Raw genomic sequence first — 25,251 nt, forward strand, 5'->3', positions numbered from 1 at the left:
TTCTTTTTTTAAAAAAAAAAATTATTAGGTAATTTTCTTTTACAAATTTGTACTCATTTTGGGTCATTTTTCCTTTCCTTGCTTATTGCCTTCTTCCTATGTTTTTGACAGAAATCAAGCCAAATTGCTCAGGTTTCAAAGGGTTAATGATGATTTTTATTGAAAAAATGTCTTACTGTTGATTTATTTTTTATGGCTCCTGTCAGACCTAGGCCCTAAGAATTATCTTTTCAGCGCCCAACCTAATATACAGACATTAAAATATCAATATTTTCCACTTACTCTCACAAAAAGGGGAGATAAATGTATTATTCAAAAGTTACCATGTTCTTTTTATACATTACAGTTTTACTCTTTAATATAAATGGAAAGTTAGATAAAAAACAAAATTCCCCGCAAAACAGTTTTATTAAATAAAAAGCCCATACAATATAACATAAATCACTTAAATAAGTTTGTGTAAGATACAAAAGTTATATAAACAGACTCTACATAACATATGTACATAATCCTATAGATACACCTCTGAGCTGATTAAAGTTTTCCACGTCTGTGTGTAGTGCCTCGCGTTTAGTTTGTTCAAACAAAACATATACAAATCCGATGTATTAACATAATATAAAATGTAAAATACGTTCTTAAAGTCATCTACAATATGTACAATCAATGTCAAGTCAAAAAAATAATACTGACATGAGTCCAAAAGATTACATGTAAATGCGGCCTTTGATTGCATTCTTTAAAGCATCGAATAATTCCAACACTCCCAAACTATTTGTATTTTACAGTAGTTTCCCTGTGGATTTGGAGGTAAAACACAGATAATCTGATACTTTTGACATATAATTACTCTACACTGCTTTTAGAAATCATGACCCATCATCTCAGATTAATTTTGTTCATAGCTGGTAAACTTGGTTGGCAGATTGTCCACAGGATAGACTGTCGGTCCTGTTTTCATGGTGGGTGGCCCGTTTAAAAGAGTCCAGTGACACTTTGTGACTACTTCCACCAGAAAGATCTTCAGGAGCACCTTGGCAAACTCTTTCCCCACACACATCCTGGAGCCCCCTCCAAACGGGATGTACTGGAACCTGGAGGAGTCGGCCGAAGGTTTGGTCATGAAGCGCTCCGGCTGGAAGTCTTCCTTGTTGGGGAAGATCTCTGCCACATCGTGGGTGTCACAGATGCTATAGATGACATTCCAGCCTTTGGGAATCTGGTAACCCTGGAATTGTGAGGGGAAATTATCAGTAAGCAGGTAGCTAAATAAAAGTTTTCAGCTGTGGCTCTTTAATATGCCATTTAGAGTTTTAGTTAAAGGATCTGTGTTAACTTACATTGAGTTCAAAGGTCTTAAGGGCCACTCTGAAGCCTCCAGGAACAGGAGGGTTGATCCTCAGAGTCTCTTTAATGACACAGCCAGTGTATTTCAACTGCTCCAAGGACTCAATGTTCAGATTGTGGAGGTCCATCCCCTGCTCCTCCTGAAGACACAAACAAATGTGCATATGAGGAGAAGTTGAGGACAGTATTAACCAAAGTGTATTAATAGTTGGTGAGAAACGGGATAGTGCTAGTTGTTCATTTGACACAGCTCTGGCTCCTGATCAGGGTTTAAACATGTCTGAAACTAATAAGCTTTTCTAAGAAAGCTTCAGTGTGGATTACTACAACCTGATCTTACAGAAATACTGAAATGACAACAACCTCCCTAGCCCTGGCGGGCTAGGGAAACAATAGCAATGGAAAGTCAATTAGGAGCCTTTGTCATGGTGGACTCATTTATTCTTTGGTTCATCTACATCATGCAATAGGGGATGGTTAATGCTACGACCCTATATATGGGGGGGGGGGGGGGGGGGGGGGGGGTCGTTGTCAGTGCAAGGAGGTAGACATGGTGGACAGGTCAAACAAACAAATTGTCGAATGTAAAACAAAGTCACCGTTGAGTTATTTTAACTTTACATCCATTTGTCCTTTATGTCATAATGTCATACAATCATGTTAAGTAGTTACATCACATTAAGTAGTTACGTCACGTTACGTAGTTACATGACTTTTACGTACTCCTGTCACTTTATGTGCTTGCATCACCTTACCTACTTTTACTTTACTTTACAAACTTCCCTACGTTATTGACTTACATCACTTTATGCACTTGTCCCATACAAAAACAGTTATTTTAGTGTAAACTATTATCTTTTTCTTCTTACCTAACCAACACAGTGACACCACCACGTAATGCTGTGTTTTAGAGATTTTGGTCATTTCACATATTTCTGTCAGATCACATTGGATTCTTACCTATATGGCAAGCATTGGGCCTACCAACCCCATTGTGTAATTTAATATAATACCTATATTACAGCAGATATTGGCACCCACTTTTCCCTTAGATTAACAATATGCTTAACGATATGTAAAGTCCTCTTATTGACTTTTACTTTTGGTCTCAGTTGTCATAGAGATAGCTCACATATCATCGCATGCGTGACTATGACAATAACTTAATTTGCTAGTAAAGACCATGAGATAAAATTCTCACATGAATGAGATGAATTCAAAATGACATCACACTGTCTGTTAATGCAGCCGAAAAGCTAAATATCAGCAGTAACTATTAAAGGTGTTAGAACAATGTATAGAAAGTTTTACTGTTGAATTACCTTGTCCATCAGTTCCTGCCTCAGTCTATCCACAACCTCAGGGTTTAGGCCCAGGAACATGACCAGAGAGGTGGCTGTGCTGGCTGTGGTTTCATGTCCCCCAAACAACAGCTCTGTGGCAGACTCCTTGATGGCCTGCAAATATGCATGTAGACACAAAGAATTTGTTCAGGCTCTAGCCAAAACAATGGCCTTAAAACCATAGAAATCACTTCTGTTTGGGGTTTTTTTCATATGCGTTGTTGGACAAAGGAGATGTAACGTGATCAGGTCTCTACCTGCATGCTGAACGGCTCCCCATTCTTTTTGCTGCTGTCTATGAGCTGCTGCAGAGCGTCTCTGTGTTTGGACTCCTTGTCTGACTCCTGCACCTTTTTCTTGATGTTCTCTTCTATCTTGGAATGGATAAAGTTTCTCGCCTTCAGACCCTGGAGGACAGGTAGGTGGCAGGAGAAGGAGGGATGGACAGAGGACAAGAGGGTAAAGATGAGAGGATAAGGGCAGAGGAGAAAAACAATGTCAGAGGATGAATTAGACTGGTACTTGCATTCACTTGTTGCTGTATATCCAAATACATCCATCTATCTTTTCACATCTTGTTATTGATTTTGCACCAGTATTAGGACATTGAGTAAGGGCATAACTGAAATGGCAAAATCAAATACATCTACATATCAACCATTTCGAACATTTATGCCTTTTACTAAAATCCATTTACATTACAGGTAGTCAGTAGGCTTGGGCTTTATCACAGTATTACAGTATCCTTGTTTGCGTTAGGTAATCCTCCACAGTGAAAAATGTCCTTTTTGATTGTTGACATGTCAGCATATTTTTAAATACGGTTGGCTAAGATGTCATGCAAAATCACTGATAATGCCCTCCAACTGTGCATGAATTAGTCAGTGAAACTATCCATAACCACAACACATGATTTTTATGGGTTTGTCCCTTACCCTGTAGAGTCCGCTGAAAGGCACGTCGATGGGTAGAGAGAATAGATTCTTGATCATTTCTTCGAAAGCTTCCACAAGCTGCTGCTCGTCTGTCTTGATCTGCTCTGGCTCAAAGCCCAGCAGGATCCTCATGGCGATGCGGAACATCAGCCGCTTCATTTCTGGGTAGACCAGCACGCATGAGTCTTTGGCCAGCCATTCTTTCACTGCAGCCTGCACCTCCTCCTGGATGACGGGGACGTAGAGCTCCAGAGCCTCAGAGGAGAAAGCCCGCATGATGGCCTGGAGGAGGACAGGAGTTTTATTTTCCTAAGCTTCTTACTTTTTGTAGCATCTGCAATGCAGCATCTCCTCATGAAGAAATTTTACCATAATTCAGCTCTTATAGTTTTTCTTCGATCAAGTGTTGGCCTGTCTGTCAAATGCAAATCTAATCATTGGGAGTTTCCTAAAATCAAGTGAGAGCTTTCCCAACTCTAGTGCAGTAACCTGCATTTATATTGTACTGTACTGTATTTAAATGCAGACACTAACTTCTACAAAATCTAGCTGATTTCTATTGGGTGGAAATGGTCTCGCTGCACAAACACATTTTTTTCCAGTTTTGTTTAGAAAATGTGTTTTTTAGGATCCCTTCATCACAAATTAATATTGCGACCTATTTTTCAAGCGATCAATTATCAGACACAATACTAATTAAACTATGAAATATTTAATAAAATTAACCTTTGACACCTGGGTAAATTGACTTGATTTCATTTAAAAACACGAGAAGAATGCAATGAGGTGCAAAAGAAGAAGAAATGACCCAAAACTTTTGGTAATACAAATTAGTCATAAATAAATAGAAAAAGGAAGTGCTTAAATAATTAAAAATATGCAATTCTGATTTTTTAAATAATTTCTACCTAGCCTATTTCTCCTTTTACCTATACAGTTTTTCCTTGGCTGATGTGAGGGTCTAAGGGCAGAGGAATGTCGTACACTGTAAAGCCCTCTGAGGCAAACCATGTTTTGTGATAATGGGCTCTATAAATAAAACTGACTTGAAAACTGACTTGACATTTTTCCCTAGGTTTTATAAAAAAAATATTTTCTAAATATAACCAAATTGATTTGTTTCAAAAATGTGGGAGAAAGAAAGAGGAAGACATTACCTCAAAATGATCAAGAAATTAGTTTTAAAAAATTAGCAAGAAAATTACCCAAGAAAAACAAATACAAGAAAAAAGTGAATGAAAATGAATGAAAACAAGACTTGAAAATGAGCTTTAAAAAATATTTACTTTACAAACGTAATTATGATAATTATAAATATAGTTTTTTTTCCTAGCATTTTTTTGCCTTAGACGTTTTCCCTAGCTTTTTAAAAAAATACTTTCAAAATCTACTAATTTCTGCAATTTGTGGAACATTCCTCACAAAGTTGCTTGTTGCCTTTTCATCATGTTTTCAAATGCAGTGTGCTCAGGTTTGAAGTTTTTAACTTTTTTAAGTTAAGTTTAAATACTTACAAGTACAAGGAAAGTGAGGGGTTAGGCAGTTACAACCATAATGTTTGTGCTGTGCATCCCTGATCTAAAATAAACAGCATCAAGCAAGGGTAAGAAAATATCCAGGATATTTGCTCCCTAATTACTGAAAATCAAACCTAATCCGTCAGCATTTTTTTTATTTAAACCGACAGTAGTTTCGGGATCAAATGTATTACTTGAAAAGTTGCTGGTAGTTTCAGACTGCACAGAGGAAATAATAACGCAGTAGCAGCCTCAGTTTGCTGCATTACACTGAGGTTTCACAGCCACTCGAAGTAAAACAAGGAGCCTTTCAATCGTAACTCACCTTCTTCTTGCTCTTGTGTTGCGCTCCGTGCACATTGGACAGTGTATCCGAGCCCAGGATGGTGCGCACAGAAGCGGGCCACTGCACTGACACGAGCCTGTGCTCCCCCAGCAGAATCTGCCGGACGTTATCCGCCCCGGTCACGCGCACCGTGGGATTCCCGAAGAGGTGTGTGCGGTAGATGTAACCGTACCTCTGCCGCTTCATCCGCAGGAACTTTCTCCTCTGCAAACACGCACATGCAAACCAAATAAACAAAGAACACATAAGAACACATAAATACAAAACCTAAACACGAAAAAAAAAATATTAAAAAGTTTAGAACTGAGAAATAATATCACGATGATAAATACACACACACACACACAATATATATATATATATATATATATAATATGAATAAAGGCGTGTCATATTGGTGCATTTTATTAATTAAATTTGCATATTTACTAATTAAATACGCGCAGACATGCAATCAATCCAACTTGTTCATCAATTTGACAACAGATAAAAGCCCTAAACAGCCCCTGTGTGGAGGTCAGTGAGTGCGTTTACCTGCAGGATGAGCTGCAGCGTCTCTCCAATGAAAGGTAAGCCCATGGACCCGGGGGGCAGCGGGCTGGGGCAGCTCGGGTCTCTGCCTCGGATCATGTAAACCTCCCACAGCTTCAGCGCCACTAGGAACAGCAGGATGGGCAGCACGATGGTGCACAGGAAAGTGGCCAGCAGCGTGTGGAGAGCCATGGCGCAGTGAAGGAGCAGTACGTTGCAGGTGAAGCTCTGTCAGCTGTGGAGCCCGCAGTCTGCTCAGCCGGCGCTTTTATAGGGTGTCAGGACTGCGTGCAGCAGCTCACCTTCTCCTCCCTCAGATAAATTAGTTCACTCAAAGTTCATCTTTAATTGTGGGTGTCGCTTGGCCCCGCCTCCGGCCTGTACTGACTGACTTGCCTCGCCATTTGTTCCAGGGGCCGCATCCTTAATCCCTACCTCCTGTTGCACGCGGACAATCCGCGGCGGATTTTACTGAGAAAAGGTGATGATTCCCTCCGAGACAATGGAGGCGCGTCCCAAGACGCCTTTGTTGGCAACACGGCGGCTAGTTTACACACTCATTACCGTGGCCTAAGCCCCGCTTGTGGGATCAATAATGATACCTGCAGAGCGCTCTCCTTTCAGCAGCCGAGATCTTTAAAGCAGCACATTTTCAGATGTTTCGGCTAAATGGAAAAGAGGCTATAGGTTGAAGAATGTCTTAACCTCCCCCCCAGCTCTCACTGGTACCATTCAACGTTGCTTTTCATTTTCTTAAACTGAAAGGGATAGTTCAGATTTTCTGAAGTTGGGTTGTATGGGCTGCTTCACAGACTGAATATTTCATAGAGTCAATGTCAGTCCCCCAGTTTGAAGAAGCAGGCTGGAGTCAGACAGGAAGGCTAAGCAATGTACTGAAGGGGTCAGCAGCAAACTGAATTTTAGCCATCTAAAATAAAGTCCCACCTGAAATAATCTATTTAAATGTAAGTGTTTACTATACTGAGAGTATTTTCACCGCTTCGCCTTAATATCATGCGGTGATTTTAACGAGAAAATTGAGCTCATTATGTCGCTCTTTTCAAAGCCAGACTCCATTGAGAAACATATAGATTTACCGTCTCTGAACACAGGATCTGCTGGTCTGCTGCTGCACGATTAGTTAGTTCCTTTGTGTTATTGTGGGACTTCAACATTAAGGAGTTAGTTCAGATTCATGATTTTTTGTGATTCTAAAAAAATCTGGCAATTTTCTTTAAAAAAATTATTGGTGATTTTTTTTCTTTAAAACCTTTTGCTGATTTTTGTTTCTTTTAAAATTTTGGGTGATTTTTAAATAAAACATGGCTTCCAAACCCATGGGTTAAAAAAAATTGCCAAAATTACACAATAATTTAAAAGAAAAAAAAGCCAAACGTTTATAAAAATATAAAAATCGCCAGATTTTTTATAAAAAGAAAACATGCCTTTAAACTTGTCTGTTTTCTTCACCAAAAAAATATTTTTTTGTATAGAGGTCTAAGCCTTTAATGTCCTCAATTTTTAAAAATGCTCCTGAGCAGGTCTTTGTCAAACTCCTGCCTGCTCCTCCAAAATGGGGGCTTGCCAACTGACATCTAGTGTATCTAATATACCGTCTATGGATAAACACCACAAAAAAAAACCCACTTCAAAAATTCCGAACTATCCCTTTAAATTCATTTAGAAGCGTTGCAACTCTTGTAGCCATGTAATGTGGCTGCCCACAGATTTCACCATGTTTCTGTAGTTATTTAAACCGGCAGCCTGATCCGTCTGTGTCGCCTTCATGTTGTGTCAGTAGAACAATGAGGCAGCATCTGACTATGAGTGATGAAATGATGATTAACGCCTCTCTGCGCTGCCCTCTGCGTGACTCCCGCTCTCTATCAAGCTGCTTTCAGATTGAACTCTTCCTAATCTACTGGAAGACTTTGACCTGCGCACTCTGTTCTGCCGCGCGCGCGTGTGTGTGTGCTATAAAAATGATATCTCTCTCAGCGGGTTCAAACTTGGGTCAGTAGAGACAGGCGGAGGGACGCGCACGCACGCACGCAAGGTTATCCCCGGGCTACGCCGCATGAAAAGTAAACACCGAGCAGAGAAGGCGCTCATCTGCCGAGCCGCCACATCCTCACTCCGCATTTGGCCTCTTGTTTTTTTACGAGCTGCCATAACGACAGGCCGCGTGTTTATGTGTGTGTGGCAGGGCCCATCGCTCAGTCACACGGAGACAGTTTGGCTGCAGCTTTTACAGCGACACATTACATGGACGGATCTGCCTGTTCTGGCTGACTGTGTACGTTTGGAAAGGAGGGCGCCCTGAGGTTCACCCCGGTGGAAGGCACGGCAACTATCACCATTACAGTCACACAAAAGCCTGGATATGTAATCTCATCTAGCAAAGCTTGCATGTAAAATTACATGACTATTATTTGGACTTTTTTGCTAATTACAAGCAGGGCTGTCCACACTGCAGACATGTCAGTTCATTTTATTTTTTTTACTGGGGGTTTTAACAACTACACTGAGGCCAGTGATACTAACTTGTGGCCCGCAGGCCAAATCTGGCCTCCATAAGGGTGCCAGGTGGTCCCCCAATCATTTTCTTATTCACAATAAAAACAAAGTGATTCACACTTGGAATTGTACTTGTACTTAATGTATACATAAACCAGAGTGCATAAACAGTATCAAAGTCAGGCTTTTTTATTTTAAAAAAAATGCCAGTGGAGGATCTCCCACAACCCCCACAGAGGTTCTAGCTAAGACCCTAATGTCCTAAAATCCTGAAAAATTCTAAAATCTGAGAAATGTCATAAAATACTAGAAACTCTCTAAAAACTAAGAAACATCCTAAAATCCTAAAACATCCTGAAATGCTGAAAATGTCTCAAAATCCTATGTCCTAAGATCCTAGAAATGTCCTAAAATCTGCAAAATGTCCTAAAACTCTAGAAACATCCTAAAATCCACAAAATGTCTAAAATCATAGAAATGTCCAAAATGTACTAAAATCCTAGAAATTTTCTAAAATCTGGGGAATGTCTTAAAATCCTCAAAATGTGCTAAAATCCGTGAAAACATTCTAAAATCCTAGAAATTCTACTATTTTATAAACAGTTTTAGTGTTAGGGACCTTAAAGATAAGAGCTTTGACAACTCTAACCTGATGGTAACAGTAAAGGTCTAGTGATAAAATAAAGATTCCATGACAGAAATGTTTTGGCTTAACAATATAGGTGTAAACAAAACTGAAGCCACAATACTAATGTACTAATCCTTGTTTATCTGTGCTCAGACAGACAGCAGTGGGTGATGCATGTTCAGGGTGAATGGGTTTCCAGCCGCTCATGTTGTAGCTGGTGAGTTTTTCTCATCACAATGTGAAAGTGTGAAACAGGATTCTGCTGTTCAGGTGTGATAAAGCAGAGAGGAGGAGGAGAAGGAGGAGGAGGAGGAGGAAGAGGAGGAGGGGGTGGCTGGGTGAAGGGAGGTTCAAGTGTGGAGAGTAATTCCGAGGTCTACACCTCACCTTGCTGCTCCATAAACTCACAATAAAGCTGCTGATCACCTGCTGGAGTCTCCCTCCAGGATCAGCAGAAACCTACACCTTCACTACTGTCACATGTACAGTACAGGTAACAGTACACTTTATTTGCAGCCGTGTACACTGTGTGATGTAATCGTACACTTTAATTGCAGCTGAAAGTATCTTGGTTGTGTTTTCACTAAGTCCATAACACTTTGGTTCAAATATACTGTCTGTATCCTGCTTCATTGTCAGGTCAAAAACTTCGTTAAGACTGGAAATAATATAATCTAACTGGCAATGTGCCAACTAAATGAGCACATTCATTCTCCCGAGAGCAGTGACACTCAACATGATTTGCTTGGGGGGCACTTTTGCAAAATGATAAGAGGCCAGGGGCCAGTCACAACAGCCCCATACACATTTCTAGGACTTAAGGAATTTTTTGATTTTAGGATGTTTTTAGGATTTTAGGACATTTGTAGGATTTTAAGAGATTTCTAGGATTTTAGGACATCTTGGTTTTTGAATTTTTCAAGGAAATTTGGGAGTGAAAAAAGAAAGATTTTAAAAAGATTTTAAGATGTTTCTAATGGGATTGTTGGATGTTTCTAGGATTTTAGGACGTTTGTAGAATTTTAGGACGTTTGTAGAATTTTAGGACATTTTTCAGGTTTTAGGACATTTCTGGGAGTTTAGGATGTTTGTAGGACTTGTAATGTTTGTAAGACATTCCCAGTGTGAAACACATTATTCATTGTGTGAATTAGAAAATGACTGGGGGTCCACCTGGCACCCTATTTGGGGCCAGATGTGGCCCACGGGCTTTGAGTATCACAGCCCTAGGATGAAACTTTTCACTCTATGCAATAGCAACAGGACAAAATATCACCTTTGCACATATCATATAATCTAACAGTTTGTAATTAATAGACTGATCACTTCCAAACACATAGAAATGCCAGGATGGCAAAACATCTTTAAAATTAAGTGTTTATTCACAGATGTTGTTATGGATACACGAATAATTGTAACATATGAAAAGTAGAAGTACTCATTCTGAAATAGCTGAATTAAAGTGAAGCAGCATCCCGGTGGATGTCTGAAAAAAATAACAATACTGGGTATGCCTATAGTTCACAGCAAAAAATCAAATGAGATTACCATGTATTTTATAATCTAAACATTAGTCTGCCCAGAATTTAGCACAGCTGTGGGTTATTATTGTGCAAATTGTAGTTCCTCTGAATTGTAGTGAAGTGACAATATAGACAGAATATGCAGAAATAAATACTCTCTCGTAAACTGTAATTAAATATAGAACCTGTGTAAATGTATGTTGTTACTTTACTTACTCTGCTGAGATGATGAAAGTTCAGGCAAGGTGTCAGTTTCAGAACTATTACAGCTGATATACTGATGATGAATCCACTCAGAGATCTGTTAATGTGTTTCCTGTTATCAGTACTCATACAAAACACACACACACACACACACACACACACACACACACACACCTGCAGAGAGCGTGCATTCAGTACAAGTGCAGCGGCGCGTGCACACGTGTTTGTATCTCTCCTCCCCCAGCTTGCATGCTGGCTGACCTGCTTGTAACCCTGACATCTCAGTGAACTCTCACGCTCAACCAAGTTCACTGTCTATCAAACAGAGAGAGAGAGAGAGAGAGAGAGAGATAAAGAGAGGGAGACAATAGATTACTAGAGAGTAAGGGAGAAAGAGCGTAAAGACAGAGATAGGGAGAAAGAAACTTTGACTTTTAACCAACTTTAGTAAAACATGAGTTGAACAAGTTTACAGCATTGACTCTAGATGCTGGGTGGGGGGGGGGGGGGCTTTTTGGTAGATAAAACATGATAAAATTCACTCTGAGGTGCCCTACCAGTAAAGAGAAAGTGATAAAGTGACCTCTTGGGTGCCATGTCAGTATAGACAAAGTGCCCTTAGGGCTAGGATCTTCCACACAAGGTTCTTTAAGTTTTAGTTTAATTTTTTCCCTCAAAACATTAAAACATAACTAAAGGGTGCCCTTACAATGGAAAAAAACATGATAAAGTGCTCTCTAGGGTGCCTCTTCAGTGTTGAAAATGTGTAGGTAGCTTTTCCAGTGAAAATGTGATGAAGCTCCCTCTACAGTGTGCTTCCAGTGGAAAGAATATAATGGAATGTTCTCTAATGTGTCTTAGTGGTGAAATGTAATGAACTGCCCTCTAGAATGTCATTCCAGGAGAGAAAATGTGATGAAGTGCCCTCCAGTGTGTCCTTTTAGTGGAGAAAATGTGATGAAGTGCTCTCTAGGGCACCCCTTCAGTGAAGAAAATGTGTAGGTAGCTTTTCCAGTGAAGAAAATGTGATGAAGCTCCCGCTACAGTGTCCTTCCAGTGGAGAGAATGTAATGGAATGCTCTCTAGGGTGTCTTAGTGGTGAAATGCAATGAAGTGCCCTCTAGAGTGTCATTCCAGTGGAGAAAATGTGACGAAATGCTCTCTAGGGTGTCCTTCCTATGGAGAGAATATGATAAAGTGCTCCGTATAGGGTGCCCTTCTGAAGGAGAAAACAGGATGAAGTCTCCTTTGGGGCAAAGTATATTTGAGTTTATTCCAGTGGAGAAAACCGTCTAGTGGAGAAAATGTGACAGGTGTCCTTCCAGTGGAGAACAGACAGTTATGGGTTGAGATACAGCCATCTCAACCTCTTCAGAAGTCTCAGAGATTTCAAACCTCAGCCCTCTGAAAGCTGCTGTGGTGTCATCCATTCCAACCTGGATCAGAAACAAAGATGAGCACACATTAAGTTATCAGAGGAAAAAGGTGAGCACACAATATGACAAATGTGATGGGCAAGTATGTCGTCTCCAACAAGCCTCTACAAAACAAATGGAGCCGTTGGGTTAAGACACTGAATGAAGTAGTTTTAACTTTTAAAAAAATCTGTGTTTTTCTGATGCTGCTCGTCACAGATGGACTCTTAATTACAGTGGCCAATGTGAAAACACCAGTGGCAACATCTGGAGCCAGTGTTGGGTTTGTCCTTTCTGGGCTACTGCAGAAACATGGCAATGAACGTGACGATCTCCATAAACGAGGACCCGCTCCCTTTGTTTATACAACCGGCCCATTCTAAGGTAAGAACACAATTCTTATGTTCAGATAATTATACACTAAAGAAAACACACTTTTATATTATTTTCCAACTCTGCCAAAACATCCCTCTAAATTCTACCCACTGGACCGTTAATGTGTGAGTCATGAAAAATGTAGGAAATGTTGCAATTGCCGCAGCTCGTTCCTAATCTCACTGTTACGGCTTCTCCTGCTGAAGAATCCTTCAGTTAGGTGAGTAAGTCTGCTTTTGATTTACAGCACACTTTATGGAAACTGCTCTGCTGACTTCTGGGATTTGTAGTTTGAGGTGCAAATCTGAGGTGCATTCCCAGCGGGAGGAGGTCAGCAGGAGTGTCAGGCTACTGGTTCAGCACGAGGTCACTCACTGTTTTTCTGCTGACATAATTTTCTCTCTGTGTGTGTCTCTGTCTCTCACTGCAGAAACTCTACAAACTCTGAATGTTTTCATGGGAGAGGTTAGAAAATGAATCCAAATAACTAGCCACATAAGAGAGCCAAATAATTAAGATTAGACAAGAGATACTAGATGCAAGATTCTAGGATTTTAGGTCATTTCTAGAATATTAACACATTTCAAGAATTTTAGGACATTTCTCATATTTTAGTGTGTTTCTAGGATTTTAGGTTATTTGTAGGATTTGGGGATGTTTCTATAGGAATTTAGAACATTTCCAGGAATTTAGGGACATTTCTCAGATTTTATGATGTTTATAGGATTTTAGGACATTTCTAGGATTTTGGTTAATTTCTCAGATTTTAGCACCTTTCTAGGATTTAGGGTCATTTCTTTTTTTTTTAAGGGTTTTTTCATTTCAGCGGCCAGCTTTGGCCTGTAGGCCATATATGAGGATCACTGGGTCAGACCATCCCTTGCTGAGTCCACAAACACCAGAGTAACATTTTCAGCTGTAGTTTTAATAAAATATGTATAGGGACAGAATGAGCTCTTTGTCAGACCTCCTTACATTCATCATAAGCATACCTGTAGCCTAAATCTATGATCCAATACTTTTCAAAAGTTTTACAAATTGAATATTTAATTGAGATTTGAAGAGAGAATTCATCCTGGTGTGGATGAGACTTACTCCTACAGGAAATAACTGCATCCCTCCACTGGATGTACCTGCATCAAGGTATATGAAATGAGCAGTGAAATATTAGTCCTTTTATTGTTATATTGATCTGTCAGTCTCATACCATCCTACAGATGGGAGGAAGGAACAGGGTTCATTATCTTGGAGAAGATAAAAGACTGTCAGTGTAACACTAGTGCATGTGTAGGTCAGAGCATGTCAGTATGTCCCTGGTCTCCTCCTCTTCCTCCTCTGTCTGCCTGCTGTATTGTTTAAGTGAATGTAAAAGCTGTTTACTGCCTTGTTAAAGTGTTTGATCCCTGCTCTAAAATAATCGTCACTCCTGTTGACCTGCAGGAAGGACCCCCCCCCCTTTTTCCTAATGCTTTGACACAGGAAGGTAATGTCTGCTGGGTTCACCCCAAACACAGTTACTCACAGCAAGAATGTGCAGTAATTCACAGAATGAGTTCCAAGCTTGTATAATGTGTGACAGAGTGTGTCATCGTGATGACGTGCTGTACTTTTTTACTCAGGTGCAGTTTCAGTAAGCAGAGATCTGAAGTACCTGAAAGCCTCACTTGAGTAAAAGTACAGATTTCTCACCAGAAAATGACTTTGGTAAAAGTTAAAGTCACCTAGAGTATTACTTGAGTAAAAGTCTACCTAATACCTAATGTTTATTGTACTTAAGTGCCAATGGTAATTGTATTACTTAAATGTTTTAGAGATAGAAGTACAAGTAAATACAGTTAATAAAAAAGCAGGAGGATTATGAAGTTTAATCCTTCATAACAAACATCATCTTAGAATTGGAGCGCACATTACACAAGAAAAAAAATCAGGTCTTTTTTTTTAATTTTTTTTTTATTTTTTTTTTACAATTTATAGGATTTAAAGAACAATATCCAGTTTTTACTTTCCTCCCTTTCTGTCATTCATCTGTCCGCCCCTTCCTTCCTTCCTCCCTTCCTTGCTGATTTTGTAGTAACTAATGGGGAAATATATTGGAGCAAAAGTATATATTTTATTTAGCGGAGTAAAAGTGAAAGTTGACAGATATCAAAACTGAACTGAAACTAAATGAAGTACCCATACTCCCCTCCACCCCCCCCCCCAAAAAAAAACCCAAACCCTTTTCTAACCTTTACATCAGTGGCAGTAAGGTCATTAGTAAATGTGGCCTAAAAGATGTATTTTTATAATTATATTATATATTAAAATAGTAGGTACTTCTACCTGGGCATAGTAGATCACATAGTTTTCTTGCAAATATAGAGCAAGACGGAAGATCACACTGCAAACCCTGTGTGGGCTGTGAAGCATCATTGGGAACCTAAATTTCTACTGCCTCACAAGCTTTTTGAAATACTAAATAATTAGGGCTGTCAACATTAACACATTATTCATGATGCAATATTAGTACATGCATAACTCTTTCATTTTTTAAAATTGTATTACTTACGGGTGATCACAGACGACAATCCTGTCTTTCAGAGGCTGTCCCAGGCTGAGCGATGGTATCATGAAACTAGAAGACCGGAGGAGTCCAGCGGGACCAGCCATGTCATGCTGGCTTCTCGGAAAAGAGGCCGAATAATGCTCCAAAGTTAGGCTAAATTTAAGCAAGGAAAATGGCATGGCCATTTCACAGGGGTCCCTTGAACTTTGACTTCAAGGTATCTAAATGAAAATTGGTTCTGAGGGTACCCATGAGTCTCCCCTTTACAGACACACCCACTTTATTTTAATCCCCTGCAGTTTTTGCATGCAGTATAAATGTGTTATTTTTGCCGAATGTATTTCAACATTTCTGCTTATTTGGGGCCCATAAACAATTTTGCTCCCATCAATGAGCTAAGCACACAGGTGTAGCTAATCAGACTGATGTCAGCAGGTAAGCTCATTGCCAAAGCCAACAGATAATCTCCACAGAACCGTGGAAGAAACTCAGTCAAAGCAGTTAACTACACCACTGCTGAAAAACTGACTGCAGATGAGACTGATAAAATACAGGTGTGATAGGAGGGAAACAGAGACAGGGAGGACTAAGGACACAGCAAAACCATAACGGAAGTCAAGTCAAGTCAAGTCAAGTCAATTTTATTTATAGAGCCCATTATCACAAAACATGGTTTGCCTCATAGGGCAGTTTACAGTGTACAACATCCCTCTGCCCTTAGACCCTCACATCACCCAAGGAAAAACTCCCGAAAAAGAACCCCTGTAACGGGAAAAAAAAAGGAAGAAACCTCAGGAAGAGTGGTCGAGGATGATGAGGGATCCCTCTTCCAGGACGGACAGACGAGCAATAGATGTCGTAAATAAACAAATGAAATACAATCATGGCAAAAAGGAGGAGAGAGAAAGAGAGAGGGGAGGAGAGGCACAGCAATAGTGGAAACAGATGCATGTCATATTACAATAACGATAGGTGTGAAATTATTTATTGCACTCTATGATGATGGCGAAGGTGATGATAACAGTCTCATGCGTATATCGATAGGGAGGTGTCCAAAGGCAAGATCACAACATCGGCGCAACCAGGACCAGACCACAATCAGGGCGAGCGGGGAGACAGTATCAGTACAGCCACAGCACAAGCACAACCAAAGGCAGGGTCGCAGCATCAGCACAGCTATCACCATGGTCAGGCACAGTCAAGGTTACGGCAAGGATCCAGGAAAACTAGGAAACAAGGGAGCAGGAATTCTCCGGAGAGGCAACAGGATTAGTGTAGTGCAATTCAACAGACCCAGGCTCTATAATCGGGAGCCCCAGGTAGTGAGAGTACCACATGGTTATCACAGATGTAAGGCTAAGCTAAACTACTGAGGCTAAGTTAAGCTTCCAAATGGCAATGCAGTTAACAGACATGCATGATTTTCCGATGGCGGCATTGAGAGAAGGAAAAGGAGCTCAGTGTATCAGTGGAAAGTCCCCAGGCAGGATAAACCTATGTCAGCCTAACTATGGGCTGGTCCAGGCAACCTGAGCCAGCCCTAATTATAAACTTTATCAAAGAGGAAGGTCTTAAGTCTACCCTTAAACGTGGAAATGGTGTCTGCCTCCTTGACCAAAACTGGAAGATGGTTCCATAAGGGAAAGGAGCGTGGTAGCTGAAGGCCCTGGTTCTTATCCTGCATTTGGAAACTTTGGGAACCACAAGTAACCCTGCATTTTCAGAGCGCAGTGATCTTGAGGGTTGGTAAGGAACTATGAGCTGTGACAGATAGGACGGAGCCTGACAATTTAGAGAGAGATTTGTAAGTAAAGAGGAGGATTTTAAATTCAATCCTGGATTTCACAGGGAGCCAGTGCAACGAAGCTAAAACAGGAGAAATATGGTCCCTTGTCTTGCTTCCCATTAAAACACGAGCAGCAGCGTTCTGCACCAGTTGGAGAGACCTAAGAGATTTGTTGGGGCAACCAAATAATAGGGAGTTACAGTAATCCAGCCTAGAGGTGACAAATGCATGTGAAATGAAAATGAAAGTGAGAACAGATGAGGACTGTACATCTAATAAGGGACAGGCAAAATTAACCGGGCAAACCCTAAGGCGGGAAAACACACACAGACAGGAAGTAAAACCAGCCATGACACAAGAGGAGCAATACTACAAAATAAAACAGGAAACAGAACATGAGTAACAAGAAACAAGCAAAATACAAACCAAAAATTAGTTTCACACTTACAGGAGCTGTATGAATCAGAGACAGCTTCCAAAAATGGAACTCCAAACAAGACAATCTGCTATGATCTGGTTCAGCTTGTCAGTTTGGACTTAAAAACTGTTTTGAAATGCAGAATAATGGTATTGTAAACATGCAATAAAAACATGCCATTGATCGTGATTAACTATCCAAGTTCAGCAACTGATCACAACTTCAAAAATGAATCATTTGACAGCCCAAGTCATAATCACTTAGTAATTTCTTGTCATAATAGAGTAGTGAAGTAGTGAGTCCTTAAACGCAGTAGTCCGTTAGCCTATTTGCACTTCCGGTTGCCTCATCTCAAAGTCTATGCGTTTTTTGAATGGCTTTTCGGTAAAATACCTTAAATAAGGTCTGTGGTTACACAGGCTAAAGATATTTAAACTAACAATATTAATTTTTGTTCTGCAACATAAAATATGTCCAAAATGTAGTGTGAATGAAAGGCCAAACCACCACAAAAGTACAACATTTCCTGCAAGAACCATTGCTGTGTAAACTGACCCTTAGAAGTGGACCAAACAGTCATTACTCTGAGCATTTATATGGCCATTTAAGGATGAATTTCCACCCTGAGACACCTGTTAAATAACATCATTGAAGATTGCTGTGTTTGATGTGTGTTGAGAGATAAACCCACGTCCACCTCGTAGATGAAGAGAGGCAGAGGGAGCGTTTGAGAGGTGACCATGTTAGAGAAGAGCAGTGGCAGAATGTAAGAAGACAGTAGAGCTGAGACTGTGGTAACACTTTACCCTCTGGGGAAAAAACAATCACATTTCTCTCTCTCTCTGTGTGTGTGTGTGTGTGTGTTGGCAGGGTGGCTGCTGTCCAGTGATAATAGAGCTCTCCAAATGTCTCTCGCCTCATTACATCTGCGGCGACAGGGATCCTCGCATTCAAACGTTGACCCAGGCCAAAGTTCACTTGCTGTTTCCCAGTTAGCGTGTGCTACAGCGAGGCTGCGAGGGTGAGATACAAGATGACAGAAAACCTTCACAGAACAAGTGACGCTTCTGTCTGTGTGTGTGTTTGTGAGAGGGAGAGGGAGGGCAAGAACACCCATATCTACATTGTGACGGGTGCTTCAGCTGATGATGAGGCACCTTCGTTTCTCTCAGTCGCTTTAAAGTATTGGTACTCAAAGTGCAGCCTGCAGGCCAGTGGCAGGCCTCAAAAGAATTTTGTGAAGCGACCCTGAACATGACATGAAAAGCATGCATTATATTTCAATAATTTGCTGTCCGTCATAGTACTTTTACTTTAAATATCTTACATTTAATACAATACTTCACTGATGAACAGTGCAAATGTGAGGTAGAACAGTTCAATAAGCCTTCTCTGCCCAACAATCAGCCCCCACAAATCTTGTGAAAAGTACTGCCGCTGGAACACAGGCAAGCTATGTGGTAAGCAGTGAAGTTATTGAAAGTTTGTTCAAGACTGCTTGGTGGATGATCTTTAGTAATCCCGGTCCTGGCTGCTGGGTTGCTCTTTGCTGACACCAGCCTTTAGAAAAACGTGAAGGGAGAGAGAAGTACATAAACTTGGCTGTAGCTTACAGCTCATGGATAGACAGTGTGTTGTTAGCAGTGGTATCAGAGAGTAAAGACCTATGTCCACAGAGTTTTTCTTCAGCAGAAAAGCAGTGGCAGGGTGCTGAGGGGGACATTATCCCAGTGTTCCAACAAAAAAGCACTCCCAGCATTCTGCCATTCCACTGTGTATTCATTCAGCAAACACAGGCTCTAAATTTAATGAACTGAAGTCATCACAACCTAAACTCGAATGCCACATCAATTCCACATAAGCACCAACTGTTAACACACCAATCAGAACTGCACAGATCAATAAAAGGGGCCTCCAGGAATGTCCATGTGCTCTGGAACAATGGATCCCAACACAGAGGAGAAGGAACACAACTACAAATACTAGTAATCTGATTACTGTAACTTCGTGCCACCCTGGTTCATTATGTGCTCGTAAATGGGAGGACTATGAAGCTGGACAGCCAGTGGAACCCAACCGAAGCTAAGTCAGTTGCATTCTTTGTACGTACATTTAAAAGGTAAAAAAGGACATTTCCTTTTTGTTAATGTGATACATAATGTTGTGGTGCAAATAGACTAAATCTCCAATGTCATTTTTATCAAGGTGATGGATGACCAAAGGTCAGTAACTGAGAAGCTCTATTTGTTGGAGGTAGACAGAGACTCGTCACAGCTGAGCAGGACATTGTCCTGGTGAATCTGATGATTACAATAATCTGTCAGAGGGAAAGTCAATCCCTGATGGCTGAGTATAGCTATTGAGTATCTGCCAATGCCGAGTCCCAATCCAATACTTTTATATTCCTAGATGATAGTTTCACAGTGCACACTTTAAAGGCTTCTTTAAAGCTAGTAAAATCAATCCAGTGTATAGCATATGCTTGGCAATACAGTATGAATAAATGAATAGCTCTGCAAGCTATTTTATAATTTAATTAGTTCACAAAATTAAGAATAAAATGACAAACACTCCCTTTAATCTTTTTGGCCTGCCTTGGGGAAGTTCCTGTCCCTTTACGAGTATTCTCCAGTGTTAGTGCTGCTTCAGTGCAGCCTGAACCTGTGTTACCTAAATTAAAAGTCTTCCCTTGGGTGTTTATTTCAGTCATTCTCACTTCTTTTGGGTGGATTACGCCTCATTACTACATAAGCCATGTTGGCTTTTTGCTTGAGGAGCTCACGTACTTGCAGCGGTAAGTGAGGTTGAAGTAAACGCTGCACTGCTCTCCTCTCTCCACTAAGCAGGGTGGAGAAACAATGTGCACTATAGTTGATGGTGAAACACAACATTCTCAAACTGAGTTGAAATGAAACAATATCATAAATTAGCACTCTCATACTGTGTTTTTGAATACAGAGACAGCTGAGTGGAGGAGTGTTGATTAAGGTTGCGCTCTGCATTGCTGTCCATGAAAGTAAAACACCTGTTTGACAGCTGACATTAAACAAAGGATCAGTTCGCTCTATGAGCTAAATATTCCCAATTCCAATTAATTGACAGCATCAACATTTCCACCAATGATGGGCGTCTGTGGAGATATGTCTGTAAAGTCTTTCCCAGGTTATTCCTGAAAGGGTTATATGAATAGTCAGTGTTGTCAAAGTTCCCAATTATTTCTTTATTGGAAATATTTAATATTTAAATATTTAATGGAGCCACTCCAGTGTGTAACAAACAGTCACATATTCTATGTTACTGATATCGAATTAGATCCAGAAGTTAGATGATTGTACCATGAGGTGTGACTTTTTTAAAATTGTGTGTGAAGATTTAAGAAAATGGGGAGCTGTTCCAAGAACTGCATCTGGGCAACTGAGAAAAACTGTAACAATAAAGGCAGACATTACTGTTGAATAAACTTTTATTACAGCACATAAAATAAAAACAACCAATTAAGGAAAACAACATCTCAGTCAGGGCTTCTTACTGAGAACAATGACAAAGGTAAAGCAAGGATTCCTTTGGATATCAAAATGTACCCTCTCTCCACTTCTGTGGAAGGCAAGAAAAACTATCTCACATTTTTTTATTCATTTGACATAATTATTGGCATACAAGCAGTAATGTAAAACCTTCATTTTTTAAAATCTTAATTTGTGCCATTATAGCAGGACACAGTTGAAACACTGCCAAATCATAAGACCACAGATTGATTCATTTTGTTATTGAGTTTTATATTAGATGTGGATTTGAATCCACTACATTCAAGTCTCGCACAAGATTATGTGAAACATTGTATTAACGAAGATACATAAAAGTCAGGCCCTTGTTTTCACTTCCTTTGTTTTCTTAGTATAACTGATAACCCTGTTTCCCAGAAATGACTTTTTATATGCAACAGCAAATACATTTTGAAGATACTGAAACATTTATATTGCCCGGATTCCCTTTTCCACTCAAACAATGAGGAAATGTTAATGGATGAGTGTTAATTAATATCTGATCATATCTGATTAGTGGTCAAATGTTGATACTGAATGTGTTGCTTCATTCCTACAACACAAAAAACACACAAACATTTGGCTTTTCAATGCAATGGAAAAGTGTACAATCGGCATTTACACTTGGGTCACATGACTCTGCAGTAGTCATGGATATTTATCGTATCTGGCAACGATCAGCATCGAAGGGAACACCACACCTGGGTGAAGGGGGTATATCAGTAAAATGTTCATTAACAACATATTCAATTTATTTTCTGCCAAAATATCAAATCTTGCGTTTCAATATATTATGGTAGTAACTACAGCATCAATTAGCGATTTTTATAGCTTAACAAGAATCCTGATCTTAATCTTTGGCAAAGTGCTTGTGTTGCCTCAGGATGAACTCATCTCTGTTGCCACAGTCCTGCACTTTGTAAAGAAAAGTAGAAAGAAGAGTAGAAAAGAAAAGTGAAGTGAATTTCTTGGAGACAGGGCTGGGCTGTATACGAATCTGATGCCTCCCTCTTTATGATCATCTTCTGTTTTCATTTGCTGCTGATATCAACTCATGTCCCTTCTGACTCCAACACAGGAGTCACGCCGTATTCATCATTCTGCTGCTCTCTGTACTACGTTACGTTGCTTTCAATAAAACCTAACACTGTCTGCTGAGGACTTTCACATTTAACGGCCCAATCCTAATACAAACTTTGTCCTTAACCCTCAGTTTTGCATGTTTGCATCTTGGGGAGGGGTTTAAGATCGCGACTCCAAAAGGCACCTTTCATGTGCATTTGGAACAGTGCGGGATTGTGTCAGCTAAGAACGTGGCCAGATAGAACCAGTTGCAGTAAATCATATGCCAGTGGATGGCCAGATGGCCATGATATCCACATGATGCGCACAAAGGCAGCGTCACTTGAGAACACGGCCGGATGGTCAGATCTGCATGAAACACCACAGGATGGAGTCACGTTGTAAGGCTGCCGGTAACAACCCAACATAAGGAGTATGAGGGTGCCTATAGGGCGGGTGATTTATCAATTCCCAGACTTTCATGCGGAAGTCTGGTGTTTGCTTCTTGTCTGAATGTTTTTTTCTACACCCTACCATGTACCTCCTTCCTGCAATCCTAGCCATTCGTACCAGCATGTGCGTTTGTTATTGTCCCAGCGTTGGTTGCCATGTGCTTGTTATGCCTAAACATAACCACATGCAGTATAATCCCACCATGTGCTTGTGTTGACATCATGGTAGTAGCATCTTGGAATGTAAACAGCGGATGCAGAAGGATATCTAACATGTAACATGTACGTAGATGTGAAGTCCACTTCACGGCAGCAACATGTGACGACTTGGAATGAGAACATGTTGATGTCTCAGTAGCTAATAAACTAGGTAGCTAACATTAGATTATTATTCCCAATTTGTGCATGACAGTCCCAGATTACAACATTGCTCGTGGTCTGGTAATGAAACAGTGTTCTTGTTTTATTTGATGACCTGTTTGATCATTTAGTAGTTGTAAATGAATTGCCACACCCTCACAAAAGCAAAATGATGCATACAGTCTATACAAGGGAAATCACCACAGAAGAAGATGGCATATTCACGATATTCGGCAGCACTCACTGTGCCTGTTCATGCATCAACAACTACCGATGACGTATCGGGGTCTCAAGAACAAGGGGAAGGTGTATCGCTATCTAGCCACTCAAAGGACATATGGCTTTAAATGTGGAACTTAGGACTCTTAAGATGCCCTGACAGCAGCTTAGTTGCAATACAAAAAATGACAAGAGAACTAGAAAAAAAGTAAATGCAAACTTCTTATGGCAAAAAGAGAAAGTAAGAGCAGCAGAGTGATGCGTCTGACATGTTGCTCTACTGATGGAGCTCATAATGTGGAAATGAACATTTTCAACAGCCTTTGTGTTAGGGCTGTACCAGCTATTATTTGAGACTTGGTCAGCATTTGAAAGTCGGCTTTTATTTGAGAATTTTTTCTGGTAAAATGGGACATGAATGCTCGTCCTTGTACACACCTCTATACTAGAAGAACCAGTTCACAGTAAGGAGATGAACCCTAAACAGATGTGTGTGGACAGAAACTCTTGACCTAAATCTGAAAACACTGAACTGTCCTTTATTTTGGATGGCATCGATGAGCAATTAGTTGAAACCTTTCGGAGCAGTGCTTTGAAATGTTCTACAGGGTCTACGCTAGAACACGATATAGACTTTTCCACATCTGAACCATGCAAATGAGTGGAGAGAGGGTACCAACAAAAATCACTGAGCTCCTCACACTGTACTCAACTGTTCACCAAATTAGCAACAAATGCAAATTCAAACTCTTAGTAATTACATATTTAGATGTTTTTGGAGGTGCATATCACAGCGTCCACCTCCAATTCTATTCGTAGCAGATGTACTGCTGTAATATTTTCTTTACAAAATATGCAGTATATACATTGGCATTTACAAGCAAATTTTAAAAAAGGCAAAAAAATGAATCTAAAAGGAACAAACTTCAATCAGTTTCAGTGCAAAAATGCCTGCTGAAAGTGGAGCACAGACCCAAAACATAAACAGAATAGAAACAGTCTCGTTACAAAATGTTTGTCATCAGGAATCATGAGCAGGTTTTAGATAAGCCTCCACCTGCCGGTAAGGCTGTGAAGCAACCAAGTTATTATTGCTGTGCTTTTTGAATATATGTGGGTTATGAGATTCTAAAGCTCCATTTCACCCTGAGGAACAAAAAGAAAGTATTTAGTTACTGTTAAATATATGTATATATAATCACTAATAACATAACAATTTCCCACATGGGCCTTGTTTTTGTGTAAGCATAAATCAAGTAGTTTGAGTGGGTGTGTGTAAGAGTGTAAGACAAAACTGCAGTTAATATCACGTAAATAGTGTCCTTAACCCTACAACTGACAGGAAGTACAGCGGGAGGAAGATGGCATGTACTGATGTCACCTCTCACATGATGCCATTGACTATCCTCACCACCACTGAGGGGCCAAACTGCTGTAGATGTTAGGACTGAGTACAGCTGTGATACCGGGAGGAAAACAAACTTATCTGTAAAAGTCTTGTACAAGTAAAGTTAGTCAGATTTAACAACGATGTGCCAGTTGGTCTGTGGAGTAGGCTTGGACAGAATCACAGTATTACAGTATACCGGGGTATTTAGGAATCCAGAAGGTATTTTTTCAATACCACCATGAAAACAGATGCTCCTCTTTCAATCAAGCTCATTGTATGTAGTGCACAGCACACACCACCAGAGCTAAGCCTGCGGTCTCTACTAGTGGAGCAGGCAGCTGAGCTGAAAGGTGGCGGGAGAAGTTACAGGACTGTAAACAGCCGGCAGCCAGCAGGCAGAGAGAGACAGTGGGGAACCACAACATGTTTTTTACATCTAACTTGGTAAATTATAGATTTATTTCAACCAAACCAGAGCTGGTGATTGTTGAAACAGTAAGATAGATAGATAGATATACTTTATTGATCTCAAAACTAAGAAATTGGGGTGTAGCAGTGGACTTACTTACTATATTACTGGCAGTTTTTAGTTAAGTTTTATTATGTTTTCTGTAGAATATGAATGAAGTGTGTTTAATAATAAGTAAACGAGGCAATTAAGCCTCGTCAGTGTTCTGTGACCAAGTACAGTTGTTTTTTCTGTTTAATAAGGAAAACTGGCATGAGAATGTTACTTTTCATAACATTTGGAGGGCACTGGATGTCGGGGGGTGGAGGGTTAGCGCAACACATTTAT

General features: G+C 40.1%; 1 protein-coding gene across 1 annotated transcript; it reads right to left on the bottom strand.

Moving 5' to 3' along the window:
- Positions 1-399: 399 nt before the first annotated feature.
- On the bottom strand, positions 400-6,232 carry LOC121958908 (cytochrome P450 26A1). The gene is made up of 7 exons (XM_042508085.1): positions 6,023-6,232; positions 5,468-5,692; positions 3,626-3,907; positions 2,948-3,097; positions 2,670-2,804; positions 1,341-1,487; positions 400-1,228 (listed from the first exon to the last, which is right to left on the bottom strand). The coding sequence occupies exons 1-7, from the start codon at positions 6,209-6,211 to the stop codon at positions 890-892; spliced, it is 1,467 nt and encodes a 488-aa protein (XP_042364019.1). The 5' UTR covers positions 6,212-6,232; the 3' UTR covers positions 400-889.
- Between the last annotated feature and the right edge of the window lie 19,019 nt (positions 6,233-25,251).

The sequence above is a fragment of the Plectropomus leopardus genome, chromosome 19, assembly GCF_008729295.1.
Source record: "Plectropomus leopardus isolate mb chromosome 19, YSFRI_Pleo_2.0, whole genome shotgun sequence".
Lineage (NCBI taxonomy): Eukaryota > Metazoa > Chordata > Actinopteri > Perciformes > Serranidae > Plectropomus > Plectropomus leopardus.

Coding starts and splice junctions, on each gene's coding strand:
- LOC121958908 (XM_042508085.1), bottom strand. CDS start 6,211: ATGGCTCTCCACACGCTGCTGGCCACTTTCCTGTGCACCATCGTGCTG. Junction 5,693..6,022: donor CGCTGCAGCTCATCCTGCAG/GTAAACGCACTC, acceptor GCGTGTTTGCAG/AGGAGAAAGTTCCTGCGGAT. Junction 3,098..3,625: donor CTTTCAGCGGACTCTACAGG/GTAAGGGACAAA, acceptor CCTGTCCTCCAG/GGTCTGAAGGCGAGAAACTT.